Raw genomic sequence first — 26,298 nt, 5'->3', positions numbered from 1 at the left:
TAAAAGTCACCAACTTGCAACAGAAACAGGGCTGTAACCCAGGGGTTAGTGAGCTGTGCTGGGGAGCTCAGCAAAGGGGTTCGAGGTCACACTTTTGGGGCACAACCACCTCAGGAGGATGAAGCTGGGGATTGATCTAAGTTACATTGTGTCTCACGGCCCCTGCTACAACACACGAATAAAACAAGTATCAGAGAGAAGTTTACTGATACCAAAATTTGTATTTTGTATCACAGGTGGGCTCTCAACAGCAGCCAACTGGTTGTACAGGCACGAGATTCACACTGAGTCAGTCTGACAAGAACTCTCAGAGCCACAGCACAGAAACTCTTTCCTCAGCCCAGAGGAGCAGGTCCTCACTGAATTTAGGCTCTCATGGCACTTCAGCAACGTGGTTTTCATGTGGCCCCTTCCCCAGTAGCCTGGATGAGGCAGCAGAGCCCCTGAACCCACTGCTTTCTCTGCAGCAGAGTTTTGCTGCCAAGGTTTCTTCCTTCTACTGCTTCTGCACTGCCTGCTGCTGCTCCCTCAGCTGGCTGACGAGCTCCTCAGCATACACCTTGAAGAGGGGAACAGGGTCCTGCAACAAAGCAGAGAATAAATCATGTGAAAGGAGTGAACCTGAGCAGCAGCAGGGGGAAGTGCAACGGGGAGCCCAGGAGTGCTGGCAGCTAAAACCAGAGGAAGATGTGACTGGGCTTTATTCAGGGGCTGCACAAGGCAATCTGCTGTGCCACAGCATCAGCTCAGCTCTGCAGCCCTCCCTCAGAGAGGGCAGGCACTGTGTGGGACACTCAGGAGCTTCCCCAGTTCTGAGAGCAGATGAGGAGCATCACTAGCTCCCAAGGATATCTCTCCCTTCCCTTCCCTTCCCTTCCCTTCCCTTCCCTTCCCTTCCCTTCCCTTCCCTTCCCTTCCCTTCCCTTCCCTTCCCTTCCCTTCCCTTCCCTTCCCTTCCCTTCCCTTCCCTTCCCTTCCCTTCCCTTCCCTTCCCTTCCCTTCCCTTCCCTTCCCTTCCCTTCCCTCTCACACTGCCATCAGTGTCTCCTGGAGCCCATGGAGAAGCTGCACTGCAGCCGCAACACCTCAGTGCTGAGCACTGCCTCAGGAAATCACCTTTTTTTCCAGGAGCCTCTGTTTTTCTATGGCTTCTTCCAAACTCAAGCCAACCCATTCAGCTTCTTCCTCTGGGATCACAAATTCCTGTGATAAAAGGAGAAGGTAGCACAGTCTTTGCAGGTGAGCAATATACAAATCCTCTCTCTGCCCACTGTTGGAACCCTGGCTGCTGAGAATTTCAGACTTTCTGTACTCACAGGCACTGACCCCCAAGAGAATACTGCATTTGACCTGAGGCCGTGGAGAAAACTTCCAAAATTTAATGACAGAACCAAAATTATAAGTGTGTAGTTTAAATAGAAGTGTATAATATCACATAGTACAAAACTTAGAGTTTAAAGTTTTAGATTATAGTAATATACATAAAACAAGATAGAAGTTTTAGAACATAAGTTAGTCCTTCTCCTTCATAGGTTTAGGTGGTATTGTATAATATATATATTATATTTTATAAACAATGTTATTATAAATACTATTATAATTATTATTATTATAATTATTAAGTGTTTTTTTATCAGTTTTTGTTACATTATATTGTAAATGCTTTAAAGTAAATTATTTAAAATTACTCTTTGTGGGTATTATAATGTATTTTTCATAGTTTTATTTTGCTAAAGAATTTAGAAATTTAGTATATTTTTATTTGTAAGGCTATCTTTTGAAACTTGTTTTTAGTTCTATTTCTCTTAACAATGTTTCTTATTCTATGGTATTTTTAAGCTCATGTCTCTTTATCTTGTCACCATGATATTTTCTGAAAAATCCCTTCACCAGGATTTCTTCTCCTGGGAAGATGAGAAGCCTCAGCCTCTCCATGTTTTGCTCCTCTGGAATGTGGTCTGGAGATTGTTTATCCAAACATGAGAATTGTTTTTAATTAACGACCAATCACAGCCAGCTGTGTCGGGCTCTGAGGAGTCTGTCACTCGGTTTTTTTATTAGTTCTTGTTAAATCTTCTGACGTATTCTTTCTCTTTCTTTAGTATAGTTTTAGTATATAGCATTCTATATATTATTATACTTATATATTATTATTCTATATATTATTCTATATTATATCTATTCTATTAGTATAATATAATATGATATAATATAGTATAATATGATATGATATGATATGATATGATATAATATAATATAATATAATATAATATAATATAATATAATATAATATAATATAATATAATATAATATAATATAATATAATATAATATAATATAATATAATATAATATAATATAATATAATATAATATAATATAATATGATATATCAGCCTTCTGAGAACATGGAGTCAAATTCTCATCTCTCACCTCGTCCTGGGGACCTCACACCACCACACTTATCTTAAGGTCTATATATAGATATATATTATGTGAGCTTTGTGTTAGGCCTTGAGAATTTTTAAAAATTTATTTTTTACAGATTTATTTTTGGATTTCCCCCTGTCTCTTGAGCAGAAGCACGTGAGGAATGGCTGGCCAGGAGCTGAGCCCACCTTGTACTTGTCGTAGACGGCCTCTCTGCGGGCTGGGTCGTCGGGGTGCAGCGCGGGGTCGCGCCGGGCCAGGCGCAGCAGCATCGTCCTCTTCAGGTCCATGCCCAGCTTGGAGCACATGTCAGCCCTGGGGGTCTGCAAAGGTGTTACACAGGTGTCTGACCCTCTGCCTGGGGGGAATCCCTCTTGGAACAGTTTGGTGTGAGGAAAGAGAGATCCACAGGAACTTCTTTGGTCTTCGGCTTGTTGCTTATTGTTATCTCATCTAAAGCTTTGGCACACTGTCTGTACCAGACTCAGCACACAGGTACATCTTATAACCACTGCAAAGTGGTTATAAGATGTACAGCTTCAAGGTCTTTTAAAGCTGTTTCATCTAATTAACTCTTAAAACATACGTTAGTTTTACTTTTCTACTAATAACTCATCTCTCGTCTCGTTGCATTGTGGTTTTCCTCCTCACTGTGAAAAATGTGGATTTTATGATTGGCTTTTTGCAAATATTAAAATTAATATTATATGTGTTGTGTTAGAAAGTAATGCTGTAATAATTTCCTTAAGTAATGTGTTAAATCTAGTTTTAGGTTATAACAATGTTAAAATAGAAACTGTGCTATGTAAGATACTTTTTTAAAAGAAAGGACTCGCAGTGAGATAGCAGCCACAGGACGCCTGAATCTTTCAGAGAAAGAGAATTTATTGCTCTCTTATCAGAAGAAATGAACTCCTTCCTGCCTTGCTCAGCCCTGAAGACACTGTCAGGATTCAGAGGAAGAAGCTGACACTGACCAGACAGAATCCTGTGTTTGAATGGAATTTATGCATCATGTATGAGGTGTATGAATATGCAACAGGCTGTTGTTTTTAAGGGTTAATCCTCTGTTAATGTGTGTCCTTTTCCAGGCTTCTTTTGCTTCTTTTCTGCCCAGAAAAAGGTACCTAGCCTGTCTATAACTCTAGCCTGTCTATTACTGTTTTTATTGTCTCATATTGTCCTAATCCAAATTGTCCAAATTTTTATTACTTTAATTATATTATTACTTTTACAACCATTTTATTACTATTAATCTTTTAAAATTTTAAAAACAAGTGATTGGCGTTTTTCACACTCACATAATTATTTTTGTGCTACTAACACTGTGGAACACGGAGTAGATGAAGAAGAAGAAGACAGAGACAATGCCCAAGATCTTCCATTTTGCTTTGGTCTACATCTATACTAAAAATGTCAAAACCTGAATTTCTCACTCAGTGACAAACCACACTACTGTCTATTGTTTATTTCACACTTTGGCAGACTCCACTCTATCTCAAAGCCTTGCAAGCCCTCTCTCTCCATGGGCAAAGGTTAAAGGCAGTGTTTCTCTGGGGGTCAGAACCCCTCAGAGCAGACAGAGAAATATTCCCTGTTGTGGAAACCCAGGGCACTGAGAATATTTCCCTGTCTGCTCTGGGGTGCCCTGACCCCCAGGGGAGCACTGACTTTGAGCCTCATTCATGGAGAAAGTTTCCTAAACTCCAGAACAGAACAGAACAGAATCCACTAAGGTGTGAAGTAGATTATAGAGAGTAGTGTAGGTGTATTATTTAGGTGGGAAATTGAGGTTTTGGGATTTTTAGTATGTTGTGGATGGAAGCAAGATGGAGGGCACAGGGTGTCATCCTGGGCTTCTTCTTCATGCTTCTTCTTCCTTCTTCTCCATGGGTTTGGGTGGCATTTTGTAATTGGGTGGAAAAGTCCTCATTGCAGCTCTTTGGGATCAGTTCTTGGGTTAAAAGGGAAATAATCTAGGTGTCAGCTCTTGATTTGATAATCTAGCTTGAAAAGACCTTGTCACAAGAGATTGTTGGCCATTTTTGTGGTGCTTCTCCAGTGCACTGAGCCTGGTGTGGACAGTGTGCAAAACTCTAGATAAGATAGATAAAATAACTCTAGATAAGATAACAAGAAACAAGAACCTGAAGACCAAAAAAATCCAGTGTGTTTCTTTTCTGACACAACACTGCTCCAAGAGGGTCTCCCAAAACAGGGGAGCCCCCAGCCAGAGTCCCAGAAGTTGGGAAATAGGCAACAAGAACCCCAACACGCTGTGCCCTGAGCTCCCACAGGGTTAGGGAGCAGCCAGGGGGCACAGCCGTGCCCAGCACAGGCTCTCAGGGTCAGGGAGCAGCTGCCAGGGGGCACAGCAGTGCCCAGCACACTGCCAGCTCACCCACAGCCAGCACAGGCTCTCAGGACACACGTGGGGAAAGATCTGTTGGATTTGTTCTGAAAATCTGATCACAGCTCTGAGTTTCTGTATCAAGGGCTGCAGTCAAGAGGGAATTAAAGGCTGGGAGCATTAGAGCTGTGCTAAAGCATTGACAGCAGCAGTTGTTCAGCCTGGAGGAGAGAACACTGAGGGCAGAGCTCAGGGGGGGCTGCAGCTCCTCCTGAGGGGCAGCTCTGATCTCTGGGACACGGAATGGCTGGAGCTGGGCAGGGCAGGGCCAGGCTGGATTTTGGGAAAGGTTCTTCCCCCAGAGGGTGCTGGCACTGCCCAGGCTCCCCAGGGAATGGGCACAGCCCCGGGGCTGCCACAGCTCCAGGAGAGCTTGGACAGTGCTCAGGCACAGGGTGGGAGTGCTGGGGTCTGTGCAGGGCCAGGGGTGGGACTGGATGATCCCTGGGGGTCTATTCCAAGCTGGGACTGTCTGTGCCCGATTCCAGGACTTGGTGCCTGCCAGCTGAGGCTGAGGGCACTGCGGGCACAGCCCGGGAGGATGCAGAAATCGGTACCTTGAGGATATAGAAATTGGTACCGCGAGGATGTACAGTCGGTACCCTGAGGATATAGAAATCGGTACCTCGAGGATGTACAGTCGGTACCTTGAGGATACAGAAATCGGTACCTTGAGGATGTAGAAGTCGAAGCCGAAGGCGGCGTCGATGAGGTCGAGCGTGCGCATGGTGACGGTGATGGTCAGCGTGGCGTCCAGGATCTCGCTGTAGAACTGCCGCTTGAACAGCTGCGGCTTCCACGTCTTGGGCAGCCTGGTGGAGAGCTGGGCACGGCGCGGCCGTCAGGGGCTGTCCCGGGGGAGCCCCGGTGGCACCGGCCCGGCCCGGCCCGGGAAGGGCGCAGCGCTCACCTTGTCGTCGCGCGCGTAGCGGAAGCCGCGCACCCATCCCTCGCCGCCCCAGAGCCCCTCGTTGGCGGCGGGCGGGAAGTACACGGGCACCGGCACGTCCTGCACGCGCTCGCGCTGCCCGGTGCGCGGGTTCCGCCGGTAGCGCAGCCCGTGCGGCTCCCAGTGCACCGGCGTGGGCGGCGTGTCGTCCTGCAGCGAGGCCAGGTAGTGCTGCGGCAGGCGGGCGCAGATGCCCTCCCGCATCCGCATGGCGGCCCAGAGCCGCGGCGGGAAGCGGTGCAGCGGCATCGCCCCGGCCCCGCAACCCTGGGCCTGCGTGCCCGGCCGCGCCGCCGATTCCGCTTCCGCCGCTCCTTGGCCGGGGCCGACGGAGCGCGACGGCGGCCGGGAGGGGCCGCGCCGCGCCCGCGTTTCGCCCCGGCCAGCGCTGAGGGCCGTCCCGGCTCCTCCCGGCGGGGCCCGAACAGGGACGGAACCGCTGGAATTCCATCCCAATGGAGTCGGGGGCACGGCTGGAGCCGCGCCAGGGCAGGGTTAGGTTGGATATCAGGGAAAGGTTCTTCCCCCAGAGGTGCTGGCACTGCCCAGGCTCCCCAGGGAATGGGCACAGCCCCGAGGCTGCCACAGCTCCAGGAGAGCTTGGACAGTGCCCAGGCACAGGGTGGGGGTGTTGGGGGGTCTGTGCAGGGCTGGGGGCTGCCCTGGGTGATCCTTTAGGGTTCCTTCCCACTCAGGATATCCCGTTATCCCGTGAGGAAGAACCCACGGAGGGAGCAGAGCCCTGGAGCAGCCGAGCAGGGCAGCCCTGGGCCAGCCCACAGCCCTCCTGGACACGGCCTGGGGGCTCCAGGTGACCCTGCCTGGGCAAGGGGTTGCAGGAGATGCACCCCTTCTTCTTCTTCTTCCACCCCTTCTTCTTCTTCTTCCACCCCTTCTTCTTCTTCTTCCACCCCTTCTTCTTCTTCTTCCACCTCTTCTTCTTCTTCCACCCCTTCTTCTTCTTCCAGCCCTGTGGTCGTGTGATTGCAGCCACCACCATCTGCCCGCAAATACCGTCACCTTTATTAAATTATAAAACTGTAAGCTTTAAAATTTACTGTATAAAATAATCACAGGTATTAACAGCAAAGGAAAAAAATAACATTTTTTTCTTTTTTTTTTTTTTTTCCCAGATGCAGGAATTTGCTCAGATTTTACCCAAAATAATTAACCCTCCCTCCTGCAGGCACCAAGGCCAGGTCAGCAGGGAGGGGGCAAAGCAAAAATGGATGATACACAAAATAAAAATAAAATAAACAATCATGTCAGCGAGATTTCTTGCCTCAAAGCTTCTCCTGCTTCCAGCACAGAAATCCCTGAAGGGAAAGGCCCGATGAGGAATTATTGCTTTCTATGATAACCGGCAATACCTGGCCATGTCAGTGGCATCAGGTCACACTGGTGGCACCTGGGTCACACTGGTGGCATCCAGGTCACATTGGCAGCAGTCAAGTCACACTGGTGGCACCTGGGCAGCACCTGAGTCACACCAACAGCACCTGGGTCACACTGGCAGTACCCAGGCCAGTCTGGTGGCACCGAGGTCCCACTGGTGGCCCCCAGGTCCCACTGGTGGCCTGGCATGGACGGCACGGCTGTGAAGGAGCAGTGATCCCCTGCCACAGTGCTGGGGCCTCAGCACCGCTGTGCAAACCCAGACAGGGGACAAAAAAAGTGCCTAAAAGTGGTAAAAGTTGGAGGAAGCCCTGAGGGCCCCGTGTCCCCCTTCCCAGCGTGCTGCCCTGCATGGCAGCAGCACAAGGACAGGCAGGGGACATGGGTGGCGGGGGAATGACATTGCTGGGTGTGGACAAGTGTCCCTCACTTGTCCTGAGCCTGCTTAAAAAGGGGGACTTAGCAGAGGAAGGGGAGGCAGAGGGATAAAGTGCACAGCTGAGCTGGGTGCTCTTCAAAGCAGAGAAAGAACCCCGAGGAGGCAAATCCTTCATTAACAGCTCTCTCCTCCCCAAAGCCACCTGAGGAGGGGCTCCAGCAGCACACACCAGGCTGACACAGCTGCAAGGATGGAGTTGAGCCCTTATCTGTAGAAGAAGGGTGGGCAAAGACAGCTTCCCTGGTTGCCAAGTTCTGCCCTTGCTTTCTGCATGCCCTGGAGTAAGGCTAAGGTGAGACACGCTGCAAAGGAGACCATGGCCACCCAGGGAGCCCCTGGTGATGCTCCTGGCTGGGCTGGGGCTGCTGAGGCCTCAGAGCCTGCAGCACACCCAGGCTCTGGGGCTCAGCAGGCTGGAGGAGCAGCTCAGGCACCACCCCAAACCACCTGTGCTGCCCCAGAGAGGCCCTGCCCACGCCAAACCTCCCAAAAAAGGAACACAGTGAATCCCTGAACACCATCAGCCTGGCTCCTTCCAGAGCTGAAGTTAAACTCAGACTAAACCCTGCACTGCTGTGGGTGTCACATGCTGCTGCTGCTGTCTCCTGCATGTCCCCACGTGGGGTTTTTCACATTCCTGACAGGTCTGATCCTGAATCCAGGGCCCAAGTCCCAGCCTCATCCTTCCCCCACAGAATCAGGACCAGGTAAGAGCAGCAGCACCTGTTTGAGAGGGAGAGAGGCCCCAGACCCCCAGGGAGATGGCAGCCAAGGGCCCAGCACGTGCTGGGATCAGCTCCCTCTCTCCCTCCCCATCAGCACCAAGGGCCCTCGGCAGCATTTGCTCCCCAGAGCAGAAGAAACTTCTGTTCTTCTCTTGGGTTCAAGTGCTGGCTGCAGGATGGCAGGGGTGTCCCCCATCCTCTGCCAGGACTGGGTGCAGAGAAGAGCCCAGCAGCCAAAGCCTTGGCTCCAGCTCAGTGTGGGCTAAGCCCAAGCCTCGTGGATGCAGCAGCAGGGGAAGAAGGGTTGGCCATCTCCCCCAGGGCTATGGGGAGGTGGGGGACAAGCTATTCCTTGATCTGGAACCACAAAGAGCCAGCCCCACCCCAGCAGAAAAGCAGAGGTGGCCTCAAACTTGCCTCCACAAGACCAGCCCAGACCATCTTCACCTTTAACCCCAGTCCACGCTGCGCCCTCCTGCCCAGGGGATGAGCCCATGAGAGGAGTGACAACGTGCCAGGGGCAGGAGCAGCCTCCCCATCCCTGCAGCCAGGCCAGGCCAGGCCAGGCCAGGTCAGGTCACAGCATAGAGCTCCTCACGGTCGTTCTGGCAGATCTGATAGCGACACGTGAGCTTCTGGGGCCAGGCCCAGGGCTTCTTATGCTTGTCCCGAGGAGGGAGCAGGAAAGCCACGCTGCAGGCCACCAGCACGTGCCAGATGCTGTGGGTGTAGTAGTAGTTCTCATTGGTTTCCATGAAGGCGTACACGGAGATGGCAATGAAAGCCAAGGTGATCCCTGGGAGGAGGTAGAAAACCCAGCGCTTCCACGACGAGGGGTAGCAGTGCCTGCGCTTTGCTCCGTGGTGAACCTGGGGGGTCAGAATACAATCTGGGGGTTCAGCAGCCCAGCAGAGGTGGGGAAGGGGGGGAAACAGACCCCAGAGCATCTGCCAGCCTCCCAGGGTGTGGTGTTATATTTTATTTTTATGATATGCTCTCTCTCACCCCTGGAAAATGTAGGGTTTATTCCAAGCCTTGAAATACCATATATCTGCAATCCCATTGGCCCAAATCTTATTCTGCACCTGCTTTGAATCTCCCTGTTAGGCTGTGGGGGCCCTTTTCTCCCTAGGCTCTTCCTCTCTCCCCTTCTCCCTCAGGAACCATGCTGCTCCCAGGGGTGGGACCCCAATAAACCCTCACCTAATCAGTGCCCTCAGAAGCTGTGTGGAGTCTCCTTGCCTGCCTGCTGCTACCAGTGAACACACAGCTTGGGGGCCCCCAGGGACCCCCCCTGAATGAACTGCTACACCAGGGTGCTTGTTATCCCTGAGGAATTTGCCCCCCCTGCTGCCTGGGCCCATCTCTCTCTGAAAAAGCCCCCCAAGAACCCACCAGAGCCCAGCACAGCTCCTGCCCAGGGCCAAGCCACAGCCAGTGTTTTGGGACAGCACTGCAGCTCCAGGTGTGAGACCCAGAACCAGGGGTTTCTCAGCTACTGCAGGGCTGGAGGGTGAATCCCTTGCTCTGCTCCCTCCACCTGGGTGTTTCAGGGTTCCAAGCCATGCCTCGATGGGCTGGAGCCTTGGGTCTGCTCCACCACCACCATTCCCCGCGGGGAGCAAAGGGCAGCAGGTCCTGCCTGGCTGCCCTCACTTACCCAGGCTGTAACCATGATGAGGAGGGCGAAGAGGCAGGGACCCATCATGTTCCACACCCCTCTGCGGTCCAGCTGCAGGGACATGGCAATTAACAGGGTCCCCAGGACGAAAAGGACCTGGAAAAGAGACACCACCACTACTGGCAGGAGCTCCTCTGTTGAGAGAGCACAGCCAGCTGTGCCAGAGGCAAGGAGAACCTCTTCTTCTGGCTTCCAAGCTCTGCATCCACACAAGAGTCAGGAAAAACACCTTCAAGAAGGAGAAACCACAGAAGCCACAAACCTTTACCCCAAATCTCAGGGGAAACTTTCAGGCCCAGCCCCTGCAAGCACGCAGGCTCACAAGCCAAAGTGCTGGGACAAAACAAGCCGGGGTGGCAGTGGGTGACAAACAGGCTTCGTCACCCAGCTGTGTCATTAAAAACAGAGGTGAGAGGGCTCCGTGTGGTCACTTGTGGCTTGGCTGGGGTCTGGCAGGGCCGTGTGGGGACGCCTGGCACTCACGTATTTCAGGATCTTCTTGAGGCGGGCCATGCAGAGGATGGTGACCCAGATGGACACCACGGAGCCCAGGAAGTCGCAGTACTGCAGGGTGTCATAGTCCATGATGCACAGCACGGCCACGCCCGGCTGGTCGCACGCGTGGTAGAACTGCGCCCAAAGGGGACAAAAGCAAAGGTGAGCACGGAGCCAGCAGCACCACAGGGTCTCTGGGAAGGGGAGGCAGGAGAGGGCTCAGCCCACAGGCAGGATCCCTCCTGCAGTGGCTCCTGGAAGCTCCACCAAACCACTGTGGCATTGGGGAAAGAGGGTGAGAGCAGGCACCCTGCAGCTCTGACAGGCAGGACACAGAGCTGGGGCAGGGCCAGAGGGGGGATGTCACAGACATCTTTTATGAAAAATCCTTTCCTTAGGATTTTTTCTCCTGAGAAGCTGTGAGGCCTCAGGAACAAAATGTAAACAATGATTATCTGCTGCTGTGGAATGCAACAGGTGGATCTTTGATTGGTCTCATGTGGTTGTTCCTAATTAACACCAATCACAGTCAGCTGGCTTGGACTCTCTGTCTGAGACACAAGCTTTTGTTATCATTCTTTCTTTTTCTATTCTTAGCCAGCCTTCTGATTAAATCCTTTCTTCTATTCTTTTAGTATAGTTTTAATGTAATATATATCATAAAATAATAAATCAAGCCTTCTGAAACATGGAGTCAGATCCTCATCTCTCCCCTCATCCTCAGACCCCTGTGAACACTGTCACAGAGGGACAGCTGACAAGGGGACTGAAGCACCTCCTCTGAGAAGACAGGCTGAGAGAACTGGGGCTGTTCAGCCTGGAGAGGAGAAGGTTGCATGGAGAACTCACAGCATCTGAAGGGGGCTACAGGGAAGCTGGAGAGGGATTCTTCTCAGGAACTGGAGTGATGGGACAAGGACTAAAAAAATTGAAAGAGGGGAAATTTAGGTTGGATTTAGGGAGAAATTTTTTATTGTGAGCATGGTGAGACACTGAAAAAGGTTTCCCAGGGAGGTTTTTGATGCTCCTGGAAGTATTCAAAGCCAGATTGAATAAGGCCATGGATAACCAAGTCTAGTGGGAGTGTCCCTGTCCATGGAACCAGGTGATTTTTAAGGTCCATTCCAACCCCTTAATATTCTTGGATACTACAAGAATATTAAGGGTTGGAATGGACTTTAACATTAACATTTAACATTCTTAGATACTGCAATGTGCCCATGGAGGTGCTTGTCCAATGATCCCAGGACCTCTCCGTGGAGCTCAGGGATGGGCTGCTCCACCAAGGACTCCATTCTGGCACAGCATTCCCAGAGCTCAGGGGGAGGTGAGGGGACTCAGGGCAGTCCCTACCGTGGAGAAGAACATGGTGTAGGTGTAGACAGAGGCCTCCACCAGGTAGAAGCGATAGACAGCGACCGCAATGGCGGGCAGGAACATGAGGTTGCTCAGGGTGAGCAGCAGCGTGGCCAGGTTCTGTGTGCCCACGGTCTGGGCCTTGCTGTCGTCTGTGCAGCTCCAGCCGCCCCAGCCTGCGGACAGAGAGGCTGCTGTGGATCTCCAAGGCCCTGCCTTGTCCTCCCACAGCAACCAGCACGAGCTGGGGTGCCTGAGAAGCAGCAATCCCACACCCAGACATCCGTGAGCCACTTCTGCATCAGCCTCTCGTGCTCCTGCTCTCAGGGTGTCTCATTACTCTGCTGTGGGGAGCTGGGGAAGCCCAGCAGAGCCCTGTGGCCGCCCTGAGGACATTCCCCAGGTGGTCCCCATGTAGCAGAGGCCATCCTACATCCACACTGGTGCTTTCCATCCCTGCAGTAACTCAACACACGTGCTGCTTGCTGGTGGAGCATCAAGCACTCAAGGTTCAGATGCTTCATGTGATGGTATAAGTTGGGTGCAAGATCCCTGAGGAAGCCACTGGGCTCCTCTCCTACCAGCTGTCATAGCAGGGCAGACCCAAAGCCAGGTCAAGGTGCTCTGGACCTTCCCCAGCTGATTTTTGAAGATCTCCAAGGATGGAGACCTGGAACCTGTGCAAAAACAAACAGCTCTGAAGGGGAGAAAAATGTGTCTTCTTCAATTTAGGTGACAATTTCCTGCTGCAGCCAATGTCTGTGGCCTCTTGCCCTTTCCCTGTGCTCACCCTGCTGGCTCCAGGGTCCCTGTAACCTCTGGGCAGCACAAAGTGTGACTGGTCCCACTGCAGCTCCTCTTCCACTGGCTGAACAAACTCACTGCCTCAGCCCATGGTGACATCCAGGGCTGCACAGGAGTGAAAATTTCCTAAAGGACAGTGCCTGACACAACACAAAACTCTCACCCCTGACTGGATATCAAGGACCGAACTGAGGCAATCTCTAAGAACACAAATCTGCCTCTTCTTTTTTAAAATTATTAAAATTATTTTAATTAAATATTGGATGTCCATGCTCTCCTTTTGAAGAAAGGAGGTCAGCCACAGGGCAGCTGGGGTATGTGCAGGCACTCCATGGTCAAGAAGCAGAGTTAACAGTGGCATCCATCCCATTCCAGAGTGATTGGAAGCCACAGCAGCAGCTCTGCCCCGAGTGCTGGCTCTGGGCCAGGCAGAGCCCAGGGAACCTACTCTCTCTGCTTTATTTCTGGGTCACCAATGTGCAGATGGGGCACTTTGCTCGGGGTGATTCAGCAGAAAGCTGTCCTCAGCCTGATCCTCCAGTTCCCTTAGGGCGCTCTGTGCTTCCCAGAACCTGGCAGCCCTCGGGGAGATCGGGATGCTGCTCTCCATCTCCCTGCTCACCCATCAGCAGCACTGCAGCAGGGAGGTCCTGGCTCAGGCCCAGAGCAGCAGGGAACCACATTCTGCCTTGTCCTTCTGCTGAGAACAGGTGCACAGACCCACCCAAGCACAGCAGAGCTCTCCTTCCCTCCACCACAGACTTCCCAGGCCATTAAGATAATGAGGAGCTGACACAGATATTCCTCCTCCAGGGGCACCTCTGAGTCTCGGGCTCTTGGCAGGAGACACAGGGACTGCATCTCATCACATCTCGTACCAGGAGCCCACACAGCAAACCCTGACGGGCACAGGCACTGGCACAGGCATTTCAGACATCCTGATCTCTCTGGAGATGCTCACCAGCACTGCTCCAAGCCCTGGGGAGCTCCAAGCTGTCCTCATCCCATTCCCCATCACCCCTGGGCCAGACCCTTCCTTCCCCGGGCACCGTGACACTGCCACCCAGAGCAGACCCCAGGCTCCCCCGCCCCAACCCCAGGCCCTGAGCTGTGCTGTGCCCGCGGGGAGGGTGGCAGAGCTTCCCAGGAGCGGGCACTCACCGGCCTTGCAGCTGCAGCCGGCGTAGAGGAAGCCGTGCCTGCGCAGGAGGCTGCACTGCCCGTAGGGGCCGCAGTCGTTGAAGCAGGGGGTGAGGTAGGCGAACACCGACACTCTGCCTTCAGCACCGGCACAGCCCCTGCAAGGACAGCACGGCCCCTTGCTGCCACAGCCCTGGGGACAGCCCCCTCCCTGCTCCCCACGGCCAGGCCGTGCTCCTGCCTGCAGCTCCCTGGTATTCCGGGATCTGCTCCATCCCTGAGAGAGCCAGGAGCAGAGCCTGCCCCTCGCCCCCTGGGCTGCCAAATGATGTCCGGGGGGGTGGCAGCTGTCCCCAGACCCCATGGCAGTGCCCATGACTGTCCTCAGGACCAGTGTCACCAGTGCTGTTTAGCATGGTGCGCTTGGCATGGTTTCCTTACACAGGAAACCAGCCCCTTACACAGGAGACCGGCAGGAAGGCAAACTGCAGGAATTCTGCGCCTTAGGGACCTCCCAGGAGGGCAACAGCAGCGATTATTTCCCAATTTATCACCTCTGAATGCACCTGGGGAAGGAGAAGCTCCCCTAGGCAGGCTCTGCCATCTGCAGTCCGTGTGAGCTGTGCCAGCTCAGCATCAAACGAGCTGCAGGGTGCTCACAAGGGAGCAGGGCCACCAACTCCCTGCCCTCTGCAGCCACAGGGCAATGCCAGCAGCTGAGAGGAGCCCACAGCCCGGTCAGGGGGTCAGGTTTGCTCACACAAGGGCAGTGGGAGGTATGAGGTGACATCCAGACTCACCCCTGTGCCCTGGGGCAGAGGAGCTGCAGGGACAGGAACCAGTCATCGGTCTGTGGGTACAGGACAATCAGCGTGGCTTCTGCAGAGGACGTGCTCACACTCAGAGGGTAGCCCTGGGAGAAAGCTGAGAAAAGGAGGGTGCTGTGATGTGCCAGGGCTTGGGGAGAAGGGCCCACAGCAATCCCAGGCTGACTGACCACACAGGAGCCAGCTGCCTCGTGTGGCTCTTTGCTCCCATGCTCAGGAGGCACCAGGGGCATGGAGAGCACTCCTGCTCTCAAGACTCTTTTTCTTGAGATCTCAGTTTTTTATCTCATCTCATCCCAGTTCCTGGAACATATCTGGGCAGCACAGGGCACCTGGGACAGCCTGTTGTCTTGGCTGGTCCTCCATGCACAGCTTAGCTTCTTTGCACACCAGCAATACCTTCACCATCCCCAAACCTCCTGCCAACAAGGCTGGAAGAGCCCCAGCTGGTAACCAGACCCTCTTTTGGTGGAGGCTATCTCATGGTGCCAATTCTACCACCTGCACCCCAGCACCCTGGGAATGTGCCAGCACAAAGACCCCATGAGGATTTGTGCAAAAATTGGATTCTTTGGGACACACCATGCAGTCCTGAGTCAGTTAACAGCCTGCCAGGTCGAAAAGCAGAGCCTGGGATGACACAGCTGAGCTGGTGGCAGTGCCAGCATGTCTCCTACCTGTGCTGCAGTTCTGTGTGGCGTTGAGGGACAGCACTGGAGAAGCAGCACTCACACAGGCTGCCACGGTGGCATTGGCCAGGCTCACAGATGTCTGCAAACAGAACAGTGCCCACGTCAGAGTGCCCCAGTGCCATCCCCCTGCAGCATCCCTTTCCCACAGTGCCCAGGGACAATAAATCCTTCAGGCCAAGTCACCCATCAATCCAGAAGGTTTCTGTTTCACTGGACCTTGTGCTGCCACTGTGTTGTGTCATGGCTGAGAGGCCAGAGACCCTCGTGGGGACCCTGCCCCAAAGCTGGGACACCCACTCATCATTTCAGCACCAGCACAGGGGAGACACAAGTCAGAGTCTGCAGAACACCAGGGCTGAGCCCTGGGCCAGCCCTCAAGAAATTTAATGGAATTTCAGGGGCCTGATTTTGGTGGTGGTGGTGTGGTGTCACTGAAGGAGCCTGGGGATCAGTGACTTGGACAGGAACATGCCTGGGTTCCCCTGCCCAGCCTCCTTTCCTGGTGGCAAGGTGCCAGGCTCCCATGGAGAGGATGGCACTGCAGCTGCTTTCCATTTTGTCTCCTCTGCATCACTGCCACCACACACCAGAGGCTGTGCCATTGGAATCGGAGCTGGCAGGTGGGACACGCTGCCAGCAGCTAAAAAAGGCTGGGAGTACTTTGTAACAACAACAAGAGAAACAGTCCCACCGTGCCTACAAGCCCTGGAGCCCTGCCAAGGGGACACAATGCCCTTTGTCCCCCCGCTCACCTTGTTGAGCAGCAGACTGACCACGAGGGATCCCCCGCTGTCCATGCCCGTGTTGAGGTTGAGCAGGAGCAGGGTGGGGGCCAGGGAGCTCACGGGCACGCTGGGGCCGTTCAGCAGCCGGTAGCGCACGGACACCACGTCCAGGTCCTCCCTGACCACGGGCTGGCTCTGCAGGCACGAGCTGCTGCGCTGCCCCGACGCGTTCTGGGGAGCCCCTGCTGCAGCCACGGCAGAGCTGCCTGCTGCTCCCGGCCTGGCACCAGCCTGGCTCTGGTTCAGGCTGATGAAGTTAAGGAAGGAGCTGCTGCTTCCTGGTCTGCAAGCTAGAGAGAAAAAGGAGGGGGATCAGCACAGCCAGGTCTAGCACCTCACCCAGCAGATCCAGTGCTCCAAGGGGCAGCACAAACCACGGGTTTTCAGGTGGCTCATGCCCTGCACAAACTGCAGGTTTCAGGAGGTTCATGCCCTACACAAGCTGCAGATTTCAGGTGGCTCATGCCCTGCACAAACTGCAGGTTTCAGGTGGCTCATGCCCTTCACAAACTGCAGGTTTCAGGTGGTTCATGCCCTGCACAAGCTGCAGATTTCAGGTGGTTCATGCCCTGCACAAACTGCGGATTTCAGGTGGTTCATGCCCTGCACAAGCTGCAGATTTCAGGTTGTTCATGCCCTGCACAAACCAGACGGTTTCAGAAGGTTCATACCCTGCACAAACTGCAGATTTCAGGAGGTTCATGCCCTACACAAGCTGCAGATTTCAGGTGATTCATGCCCTGCACAAACTGCAGATTTCAAGAGGTTCATGCCCTGCACAAACTGCGGATTTCAGGAGGTTCATGCCCTGCACAAACTGCAGGTTTCAGGAGGTTCATGCCCTGCATGAACTGTCCCTGAGGTGCCTGAACCTGTCCCTGAGGTGCCATCTTTGCAGGAGGAGCACCCACAAGCTGGGACACTGCAGTGGTACAGTGGGTGGAAGCACTCTGGAGCTGCAGGGAAAGGGGAACAGAAGAAGGGATAACAGAGCACCATGAAGGCGCCCAGGGAGTGCTCACTCACCACAGCAGAGCTCAGCACTCAGCTGTCCCACAGGCTGCACAAAACTCTCTCCCAGCTCCCCATTTGTGAGCAAACAAAGCTGAGCAGGAGGAAGAAGCCAGCCCAGTGGAGCTATGGGCACACTGTGGCAGATGGAGCTGCATGGGACACTTGGAGTTCCACTGCTGGAGACTGTCCATTGCTCCCACAGACTCCAGTGCTACCCTCTGATAACACCTCTGCTGCCAGTGCCAGGTCTTCCAGCACACAGGATGAGGCTCTGCTTTGAAGAGGAGGTGGCAGAAGCCCCAGCAGAAGAAAACTTCAAAAATGTACCTAATTGGTGAGCTTCCAGCAGTCAAACAGGGATTATGGTCATGTAATAGCTGCAAACGTGCCTATGACAGCCACAAGGACCTTGTGACCACCTGAGCCACATGGTGTCACTGGAAATGGTGACACCCCCTTACAACAGCTCCAGATACTTCCCCAAGTCAACCCCAAGGTGGTTTCCTGCCTGCAGCCTGCTCTTGGCCAATTTGCAGTCAATACAGCCTTAGTCTGGTGTACCACAGAAAAATATTTTCCCCACCAAATTTTAAGCCAGCCACTGCTTTCCAAACAACCTTTAGGACAATAACACTGAACTTTTCAGGTGTTTCCAAACAGGCAGCTCTAGCAAATGCCTCTCTGGGGTGAACACCAGAGTTTTCAATTTTATCCCCAAAGCAAAAACTATGCTGTCCAAGAGGAGGCAACGAGCATGATGGGGAGCATTGGCCACCACAGCCAGGCACCCGAACACCCAAGGGGGACACAGCACTTATGCCTAAAGAACATGGAATCCCACCTGTGAAAGTAGCCAGCATCTCCACCGACACGCTGGCGTTGGCAGTGCCCAGACTCTCCACCATGATCTGCAGCCACTTCTCCCAGGGGGGCGACTCCAGGGCCAGGCTGCAGTTGGTGCTCCCCGTGCAGGTGAGGCTCCTCTGGAAGGACTGGGGCAGGGTGATGGAGCCCAGCAGCACCCTCACAGTGCAGGCTCTCTGCTCGCTGGTGACGCAGCTGCTCAGCTGGAACCGCATCGCCGCCGCGTGCTTGGGAACGAAGACCCTGCAGGGGAGGGAGCAGCAGTTTGCAGGGCTTGCACTCAACACAAGCCAGGTCCCCAGGGCTTTGTGACAACAGCTAGACTGCCCTGCTTGGTGCTGTGAAAATCCTTCCCAAGGCAAACATCTGGAAGAACTAAAACTCCTGCAGTAGAATCTGTGACCACCTGGGAGGAGCTGGAGAAAGGTGCTCGTGTGCTCCCCGTGCAGACCCTAGCACTGCTGCAGGGAGCTCAGCAACAGGCTCACAGACCCCCCCAGCTCCAGCCCCACGTGGGAACAACTCTGCCTTCCCCTCAGCAGCTCGTGTGGGGAATCCCACCCTGCCATGCCCTCAGTTGCCCACCCGCTGCTCCCACTCACTTGACATGCAGTGGCTTAGCAGGCGAGACAACGGTGTGAGGCATGGGCACACCAGGCTCCAGGACAGGCATATCAGTGAGTCTGAGCACAAACATATCTGCCTGGAACATATAGGGGCATGGAGTGGAGAAGCCCTGCAGGAGGGGAGAGCACAGGGGTCAGCTGTGGTTGTGATGAGACACGAGGGGCAGGGCACTGGGCAGGAGCCTCACCTTGACCTCGATCCTGCCCGCGGCCTGGGGCAGGTGGGCGGCGATGAACCAGTCCCCAGCAGCAGGGGTGGTGACATTGACAAAGGTGGTGTTCTGCACAGCACTGCTCAGGGTGATGCTGATGTTGTAGGAGGGACGGACGGTGGCGTTGGCAGGGAAGCGGGTGCCCAAAGGGTTAATGACGGGAGGGGCTCCGTGCCTAAAGTGCCTGAGAGAGAAACGGGGCAAGATCAACTGGCCTGGGACTGGAAAGGGTGCAGGCTGGAAAACCCCACATTTTCAAGTGGAGTCATCATTTTCATCTGGGGAGGATTGGCTGCTATTAGCTTATCTGGGATTTATTTAGAGATTGGTTTAACTTGGCAGCTTATTAAGATTTACACGGTTCCGTCAAGCCTGGGAGCAAATTTCCAACACTTGCTAAGGCTAAGCCCCACCTACAGAATTCTGCTTTAAAACCATCAGCAAATTCCCCATATAGGGAAAATCATCTACAAAGAACTTTAATTTTCTTGCTAAGATCTGCATCTTGCCATTTCCTCTTTTAAGGAAGGCAAACACAGACTAAAAACACACTTTCCAAGGAAGGCCCCTATTACAGACTTCAGTTCAGCAGCACTTCTGCTTTCTAGATAAGCCCAGCATTTGAAGTAGCAGGAACACACACGGCTGAGGAACGTGGGAGATATTTACCCAGTCAATTTGGCATTTAATTTGATTGCTTTTGGACTGCACTGCAACAGGTCCAGCAAGCAGACATGACAGGTGATATGTTATTACTCCTTGGAGCTTATCTGGGTTAGCCATCGTTTCTTGGATTATTGTTTAGCTGCTGCCTTGTCCCTCACGTCCCCAGGCTGCTGGAAACCTTTCTGGGCAGCAGAAAGCAGGCAGATCATCTGTGCCAGGCTGCTCAGGAGCAACTAAGAGTGCCAGTCTCCCCAGGACAGACCAGGGAGGCACAAGCCAAGCAGCTCCAGTCACTCCCAGATCTCTGTGCAATGGGTGCCACAGACCCGTGTGACTCCATGGGCACAGCTTGCTGAGGAAGCTCGGTGTCCTCCAAAGATAAAGCTCAAAATCTGCCAAGTTTTGGACCTCAAATCTTTCAACAAGTCAAGCACTGTTTTAAAAGCAGCATTTCTCTCACTGACATTGAGTTTGCAATCTCCTCATGCTCCTGTATCACACGACACCACATTCCTCTCCTATCTCTGCTCCACGCTCGGCCGCGCCCCTCACAAAGGGCCCCCAAATCTCCTCAGTGCTTCTGCACTGGGCAGTTTGCCCATCTCCAGCCACTCTGGGTCTGCTCAAGTCCCTTGTAGCCCTGCCACATTGTTTGGCACCATGTGCAGGGTCTGCCAGGCCAGGAACAGCTCTGAGCAGCACACCTGCCTCATTGTGCAGCTCTCTAATGTCCTAAGGGCTCTCTTGGACAGCACAGCTGACAGGCAGCCCCAGAGCCACTGGCAACATGAACACCACACTCCTACAGGTTTAAACACAGACTCACTGCTGCTGCATGAAGAAACCACACAAGGAACTGCCCAGCCTCCACAACCAGCCCCACCACGAGTGACCAGGACGAAGGGACAAAGAAGCCCACAGGACAAGCCCTGGCACAGGGACACAGGACATACATACACAGTGATCTCCATGCTGGTGCACTCAGGGCCCTTTCCCCGGGATGCCTGCAGGAGCCAGCGCAGCAGCACGGTGTCCTCGGGCACGTGGAAGTGGAAGAGCTTGGCGTTGCCATACCAGCTGTAGAAGGAGAGCTTCTGTGCACTCTGAGAGAAGTACTCGGACACATACAGGGAGTCTGCGAGGGAGAGAGCACAGCAGCTGGTGGGGGAGCTGCTGGGGGCAGCCTGCAGGGCTTTACCCACCCACAGAAGCTCACAGGAGGTTTAATGTTTCTTGGAACAGTGCACTCTGTGTCCCTGATTTCTCATTCCAGTCCCATTAGATACGTGGTGATCCGTGCACCTCCAGCCAGAACCACCCACGTGCCTACTATGAAACCATCACCCTGAACCAGAGAGCACTAACAGATGCCTAAACTTCACTCTGAGAAACGTGCCCTGAAGATAAGAGATCACCAGAGACACCAAGGGGGAGGAATAGGTCAGGAGGAAAGGCTGATGGCAGGAGGAAAGGTGATGGAACAGGCAGCAGGAGCCCTGGGCACAGCACAGAGCAGATGGGTGCAGGCAGCACGGGGTGCCCTCTGCCCCAGCAGCAGCTCATGGTGCCAAGAGCTGTGCCCTTGTCTCCTGCTGGCACATGGGCAGAGAGTGAAAGGATGGGGGATGATTTTAAACTAAAGGAGGGGAGATTTAGATTGGATGATAGGAGGGAATTCTTCCCTGTGAGGGTGAGGAGGCACAGGTTGCCCAGAAAAGCTGTGGCTGCCCCATCCATGGAAGTGTCCAAGGCCAGGTTGGATGGAGCTCAGAGCAGCCTGGTCTGGTGGAAGGTGTGTCCCTGCCCATGTAAATGTCCCTTCCACCCCAAAGGATTCTGTGGTTATCCATTAACCCGGCTCAGGACACAAGGTGCTGCCTTCCTGTGACACACAACACCATGCAAATCCATGTGCTGCAAGTGTAACTCTTTCAGACATACCTTCTAAAGCCTGGTGATTTTCCTAGCTAGAGGAAAGGCTGCTGGGACAGTGAGAGCAGCCCCAGGGCAGGATGAAAGGGGACAACAAGAGGACAACAGCTACTCAGCCCAAGTGCCACCAGGATGAACCAGATCCTCCATCCCTCTGCCCAGCCACACACCTACAGATCACCCCCAGAGAAATCCACATTACCAAACCAGCCAGACTGCAGCTCAGGGCTGGGAAAGAAGCATCACATCAGCTGAGAAAGGCATAAACTGCACAGAGACAGCGGGGCCAAGGCCATCCAAAACCAAGGTTTGTAACACTCAGCAAGAGGGCAGAAGGTTATGTCTTCATGTGTCTGTGGAGATGATGGAGCATCTTCTTGATGCTTCTTTCCTACTTTGGAATCCCCAGAGTGGGGAGAAGCTGTGGCACCTTTCAGAGGCAGATTCCACATTTATATCATAGAATAGCAGTGAGGGTGAGTTAACTTGGCCTTCCCTCAGAGCTGCACAGGGTCGTGCTACAAACACAGAGCTGTGTTATACACAACTGTAGAAGAAAGACAGCAAAGAAAGAGGAAAACAATCCTTGGGCAGGAGCAGATCCTTGGGACGCAGTTCCTGCCGGGAGGAATCCAATCCCAGCAGGAATTACAATTCATTCATGCCCCAAAGGAGGACGCTGCACCCACGGCGGGGCCGGGAGACAGGAACGGTAATCATGGCTTAAACTCCTTGGCAACTTCCCAAGGCAGAGCCTGCGGGCATCCTGCGAGCCCGGCAGGGAAAGGAGGAGACAGGAAAGCCAGAAATTCCAGCCACACGAGGCAGCGGGAGGATCTGCTCCGGGAGGAAGAGCGTGGCTCTGACCTTGCCGCAGGGGCTGCCCCGGGGGACAGAGCTGGCAGCACCTCCATGCACAGAGCCAGGAAAGGCCACAGGGAAAAGTGAGCCTTGAGCAGGGCAGCCAAGAGAGCACAGCCCCTGGGCAGAGCTGGGGTCACACTGCTCTCCAGCCAGCAAGGAGCAGACACCACAAAAGGGGCTTTTCAAACCAAATCTGCCTGGCTGAAACGCCAGCACAGTGCGTGGGTACTGTGGACAAGAGCTGGCTGTGATCCCTGCGAGCCCAGGGACATTTCCCTCACTGGGGCTATGGAAAGGAGCAGGCTTTCATCAGTGTGTCTGTACCCTCAGCACACTCCACACACTCTTGGCACTCTTGTTTCTGGCAGCCCATGGGGACATTTGGGCACAGGGGGAAGGAAGGCAGGGGCACAAAGTGTGATTAGAGCTGGGAGAGCCTCAATCCTTCTCCACACAAAAGGTTGTCCCATCAGACAACCTCCTACCTGCCCCAAGCCCACCAGCTGTCAGCCACGGCCACCACCCATCCTGCACGTCCTCACCAAGCCAAAGCTGCCTTTGTGTGGGTTTGGGGGAGGACAGGGCAGGCCAACTGCAAAATTAAAACCTCCAGCAATCAGCAGTGCTCTTTATTAAGGACTGGTCGATTACGTGGAGCGAGCTCAGGAGCATTACCAGGTCAGAGCAGGCAGCCCTGCCCTGCCCACGCACTGCCTGTCACCAGGTGAGCACCAGCTGGGGCTGTGGGCAAAGTCCACTGACAAACAGCTGCTTGTGGTGACAAGGGCTGAGCCCCTGCTCACAGCCTGTGCTGGGCACCCGGAGCCTGGTATGTGCCTTCCTCCACCCAGGGTGACAAGGAAATACCACAGATAAGCGGGACATCAGCACAGGAAAGCCTGAAAGACAGGTCTCTGCAGCCCAGTGTGTGCTCTGGCAGCCCAGTGTGTGCTCTGGCAGCCCATTTGCATCAAGAGAGAGTTCTCTGGCATATGCTGTGCTCCCTTTGTGTCCATCCCTGTCTATTCAGTCTGCTGGATGCCAGCGTGGCAACACCTGGAAAGTCCCACTTGACAGTTCCATGATGTGAAACAAGCTTTAAACTGAGCGAGAGACCCTTCCAGTGGATGCTGTTTTCCATCCTCTTCCATACAGATCTCACATAAGCAGATTTCAAAGGTATTGTGCAAAAACCAGAGGTGTTTTAAGACAAGGAACAGAACGTGGTAGAATCCCCAATGCACAGAGGAGACACATTATTTCAATTTCAGAGTAAAGAGTCACCTGCCACAGCTTGCGTTTGTTTGTCTAAAGATGATCTCATGGTAGTTTTAGGACATAATGCCTTGGCTGTGGGTTTCACAGGCGTCCCATCAAAGGGATGGAGCCCTCATTTCAAAGCAGACACCGTCTACAGCTACAGAGTTGATGAGCCTGACTCCAGAAAGACTGGGCTACGTTGCAGGATGCTTTCCCATTTACAATGTAACAGCAATCCCGTTCCTTTATCCCGGCTCTAAAATCCACCTGCAAACGTTGCAGAGCAAGAACCCCCTCGCTCCCCGGGGAAGCAGATGATCTCTGCCAGCTCCCAGCCGAATCCCCACGGAGCTTTTCCCTACAGAGCCATTCCCACAGGCGGCGGGACGGCGCCGGGACAGAGCCGGCCCCACACCTGAGGCGCAGGGAGCTCTCCAGGCTGGAACCCAGCGAGCAGGATGCCAGAGCAGGGTGGGCCTGGGGCACGGGGCCACGTCCCCGCGGCTGCCGGAGCCTCACGCTCTGCGGACCGTGAGGAAGCGATAAGCACCATCACAGGACAGCCGCGGGCACAGCGAGCCCACCTCCGAGCAGGTGAACAACCTCAGCTCCCCGAACATCTCCGCCCCACAGCAGCTCAATCCCCGCGTTACCCCCAGACCCACCGCTGTCCCCAAAGCCCCGCTCCCATCCATCCGTCCGCATGCACTGCAAGTAAAGTAACCTGAAAACAAGGCAACCCCAAGGAGAACAAGCGCTGCGAACACAGCAGAGCCCCCTGCGAGTGGCCTGACCTGCCGCTGCTCCGCAGGGCCGGCACAGGCGCTGCTCCCCGGGGATGCTCCGGAGCCCCCGGCTCCCTTGGGAGAGCACGAACCGCCCCAAAGCCACCGCACATCCCCCCCGGCAGCAGCTGCGACACCCGGGGCAGCTCCCGGGGCTCCCCGCGACATCACCCTCCGCTGTCCCAGCGCCGCTCTGCCCCCCGAGACCCCGCGGATCGCCGCTCTCCGCCCCGCCGGGACTCACCGGGGCCGGCGCGGCCGGCGGGCAGCGCCAGGAGCTGCAGCAGCAGCAGCGGCAGCAGCGGCGGCAGGGGCGGCCCGGCTGCCCCGGCCATGGCCGCCCGCCCGCCCGCCGCTGCCCCGGCCCCGCCGCCCCCCCCGCAGCGCCGCCGCCGCCGCCGCCGCTTCCGCCGCCCGCCCCGGCCCGCCCCGGGCCCGCCCCCCGCCGCACCGGAGCGACGGAGCGGGGCTGGGCTGGGCTGAGCTGGGCTGAGCTGGGCTGGGCTGCCCGCGGGGCCGCCGCTGCTGCCGGGGCCGGCCGCCCCGCTCCGCACCGCCCCGCACCGCCCCGGGCCCGCCCCGCACCGCCCCGCACCGCCCCGCACCGCCCCGCACCGCTCCGCACCGCCCCGCACCGCCCCGCACCGCCCCGCACCGCTCCGCACCGCCCCGCACCGCCCCGCACAGCCCTGCCCCGCACCGCTCCGCACCGCCCCGCTCCGTTCCATCCTGCGAGCCCCGGGATGCGCCCGGCCGGTCGCAGCGTCCCGGGCACGGCGCCGGTGCGGCTCCCGGCTGTGCTGCTCAGCGCCGGGAAGGCCGGGGAAGGCGGTAGGTGGGCACTTGGAGATCAGTCGGAGCTGGAATCACAAACATGCACATGGCTCGGTCATAACCGGACAGCCCCCACCGTGCCCCCGCTCAGACGGGAATCACGGAGGAGGCTCAGCCCTGCAGCTGATGGGTGATTTAATGTTCGTTCCGGCAAAGTCCATTGCCTTCTCTGCTCTCACGGATCTGCCATGTTCACAGGACTCATGGGAGATGTGGCTTTCATAGGCACGATCAAGCCATTCTCTGATTTTCCAGCTGATTTCAAAAGAGACAAGGATTTTCCTTTACCTGTGTTTTCCTTGGGATACCTCTGATGTATTCCCAGCAGAAATAATGCAGCCTGGGACAGTCTCTGAGTCCTTGCTCAGGCAAAAATCCCACCACTCCCTTACGAGTCAAGTCCTCCTTAGCTGAGGACTTCAGACCTGATTCCAGTCAACCACAAGCTCCCTGGAGGTGGAGTTTCTACTTCTGGACCTCAAAGTCTTTGCTGCTTGCCATCACAAGACTTTACTCTTTGTAATAAATTCTTGGGATGTGGGCAGGAAGTCCCCTGGGGAAGTGCCTGTCATTTTCCAGGAGCTCTGACATCACCAAAATCCCAGTCAGAGCAGGCTGTGTGCTCAAAGCTGGCAATGTCCTCTCCTGATTTAGTAGAAGACTTCTCTGAAGTCAGCCCACAAGCTGAGCACATACAGCTCAAGGGATGGGAAAAGACGATTCTGCTAATTTCCAGCTTCAATTTGCTCACTGCTTGTTCATTTCCCCTTGCCCCTGTGTGACACTATCCTTAAATTTTCAGATCTCTCCTTCTAACTGGAAAACAAATAAACCCTTCTGTCCCCATTCTACATTAATTTAGCCTTCAACTCCACTTTTAAAGATATCAGCTCATCTCCAATCAACCCTTATGAATTACTTTCTTGAAATGCCATTTCTAGTTATTTTCCTCTTAAAAGAGAAAAAAAAAAAAGTCAAAGACCTGAGCATAAATTAAGCTTATCTAACACAATGCAGAGCCAGATCCAGAATGTGTTACAATATCCATTTTTTTTCACAGCTTGGGTCCCTTGGAGTTGCTTGTTCCCAAGAGAAACATTCCAGTGTTGCCTGTAA

The 26,298-nt window shown here is 54.3% G+C and overlaps 2 protein-coding genes across 2 annotated transcripts; both read right to left on the bottom strand.

Annotated features, from left to right (window-relative positions):
• Nucleotides 1–201: 201 nt before the first annotated feature.
• On the bottom strand, nucleotides 202–6,069 carry MRPL28 (mitochondrial ribosomal protein L28). The gene is made up of 5 exons (XM_058035498.1): nucleotides 5,748–6,069; nucleotides 5,508–5,660; nucleotides 2,616–2,750; nucleotides 1,117–1,203; nucleotides 202–580 (listed from the first exon to the last, which is right to left on the bottom strand). The coding sequence occupies exons 1-5, from the start codon at nucleotides 6,033–6,035 to the stop codon at nucleotides 497–499; spliced, it is 747 nt and encodes a 248-aa protein (XP_057891481.1). The 5' UTR covers nucleotides 6,036–6,069; the 3' UTR covers nucleotides 202–496.
• Nucleotides 6,070–6,797: 728 nt separating this feature from the next.
• On the bottom strand, nucleotides 6,798–24,683 carry PGAP6 (post-GPI attachment to proteins 6). The gene is made up of 14 exons (XM_058035386.1): nucleotides 24,593–24,683; nucleotides 20,465–20,642; nucleotides 18,818–19,025; nucleotides 18,606–18,739; nucleotides 17,981–18,246; nucleotides 16,093–16,415; nucleotides 15,326–15,419; nucleotides 14,622–14,745; nucleotides 13,843–13,979; nucleotides 11,875–12,053; nucleotides 10,510–10,656; nucleotides 10,006–10,122; nucleotides 7,255–9,214; nucleotides 6,798–7,194 (listed from the first exon to the last, which is right to left on the bottom strand). The coding sequence occupies exons 1-13, from the start codon at nucleotides 24,681–24,683 to the stop codon at nucleotides 8,918–8,920; spliced, it is 2,295 nt and encodes a 764-aa protein (XP_057891369.1). The 3' UTR covers nucleotides 6,798–7,194; nucleotides 7,255–8,917.
• Nucleotides 24,684–26,298: the final 1,615 nt, after the last annotated feature.

Source organism: Melospiza georgiana, chromosome 16 (assembly GCF_028018845.1).
Source record: "Melospiza georgiana isolate bMelGeo1 chromosome 16, bMelGeo1.pri, whole genome shotgun sequence".
Taxonomy (NCBI): domain Eukaryota; kingdom Metazoa; phylum Chordata; class Aves; order Passeriformes; family Passerellidae; genus Melospiza; species Melospiza georgiana.
The sequence above is the reverse complement of the archived record's forward strand: the minus strand, read 5'-3'. Positions and strand labels throughout refer to the sequence as shown.

What these genes read in the sequence shown, in the direction of transcription:
- MRPL28 (XM_058035498.1), bottom strand. Translation starts at nt 6,035, where the DNA reads ATGCCGCTGCACCGCTTCCCGCCGCGGCTCTGGGCCGCCATGCGGATG. An exon ending in TCGACTTCTACATCCTCAAG is followed by an intron (nt 2,751 to 5,507) that starts GTACCGATTTCT and finishes ACACCTTTGCAG; the next exon opens with ACCCCCAGGGCTGACATGTG. An exon ending in CCGTCTACGACAAGTACAAG is followed by an intron (nt 1,204 to 2,615) that starts GTGGGCTCAGCT and finishes CTTTTATCACAG; the next exon opens with GAATTTGTGATCCCAGAGGA.
- PGAP6 (XM_058035386.1), bottom strand. Translation starts at nt 24,683, where the DNA reads ATGGCCGGGGCAGCCGGGCCGCCCCTGCCGCCGCTGCTGCCGCTGCTG. An exon ending in CGGGCAGGATCGAGGTCAAG is followed by an intron (nt 18,740 to 18,817) that starts GTGAGGCTCCTG and finishes CCCCTCCTGCAG; the next exon opens with GGCTTCTCCACTCCATGCCC. An exon ending in GATGCTGGCTACTTTCACAG is followed by an intron (nt 16,416 to 17,980) that starts GTGGGATTCCAT and finishes TTTTCTCTCTAG; the next exon opens with CTTGCAGACCAGGAAGCAGC.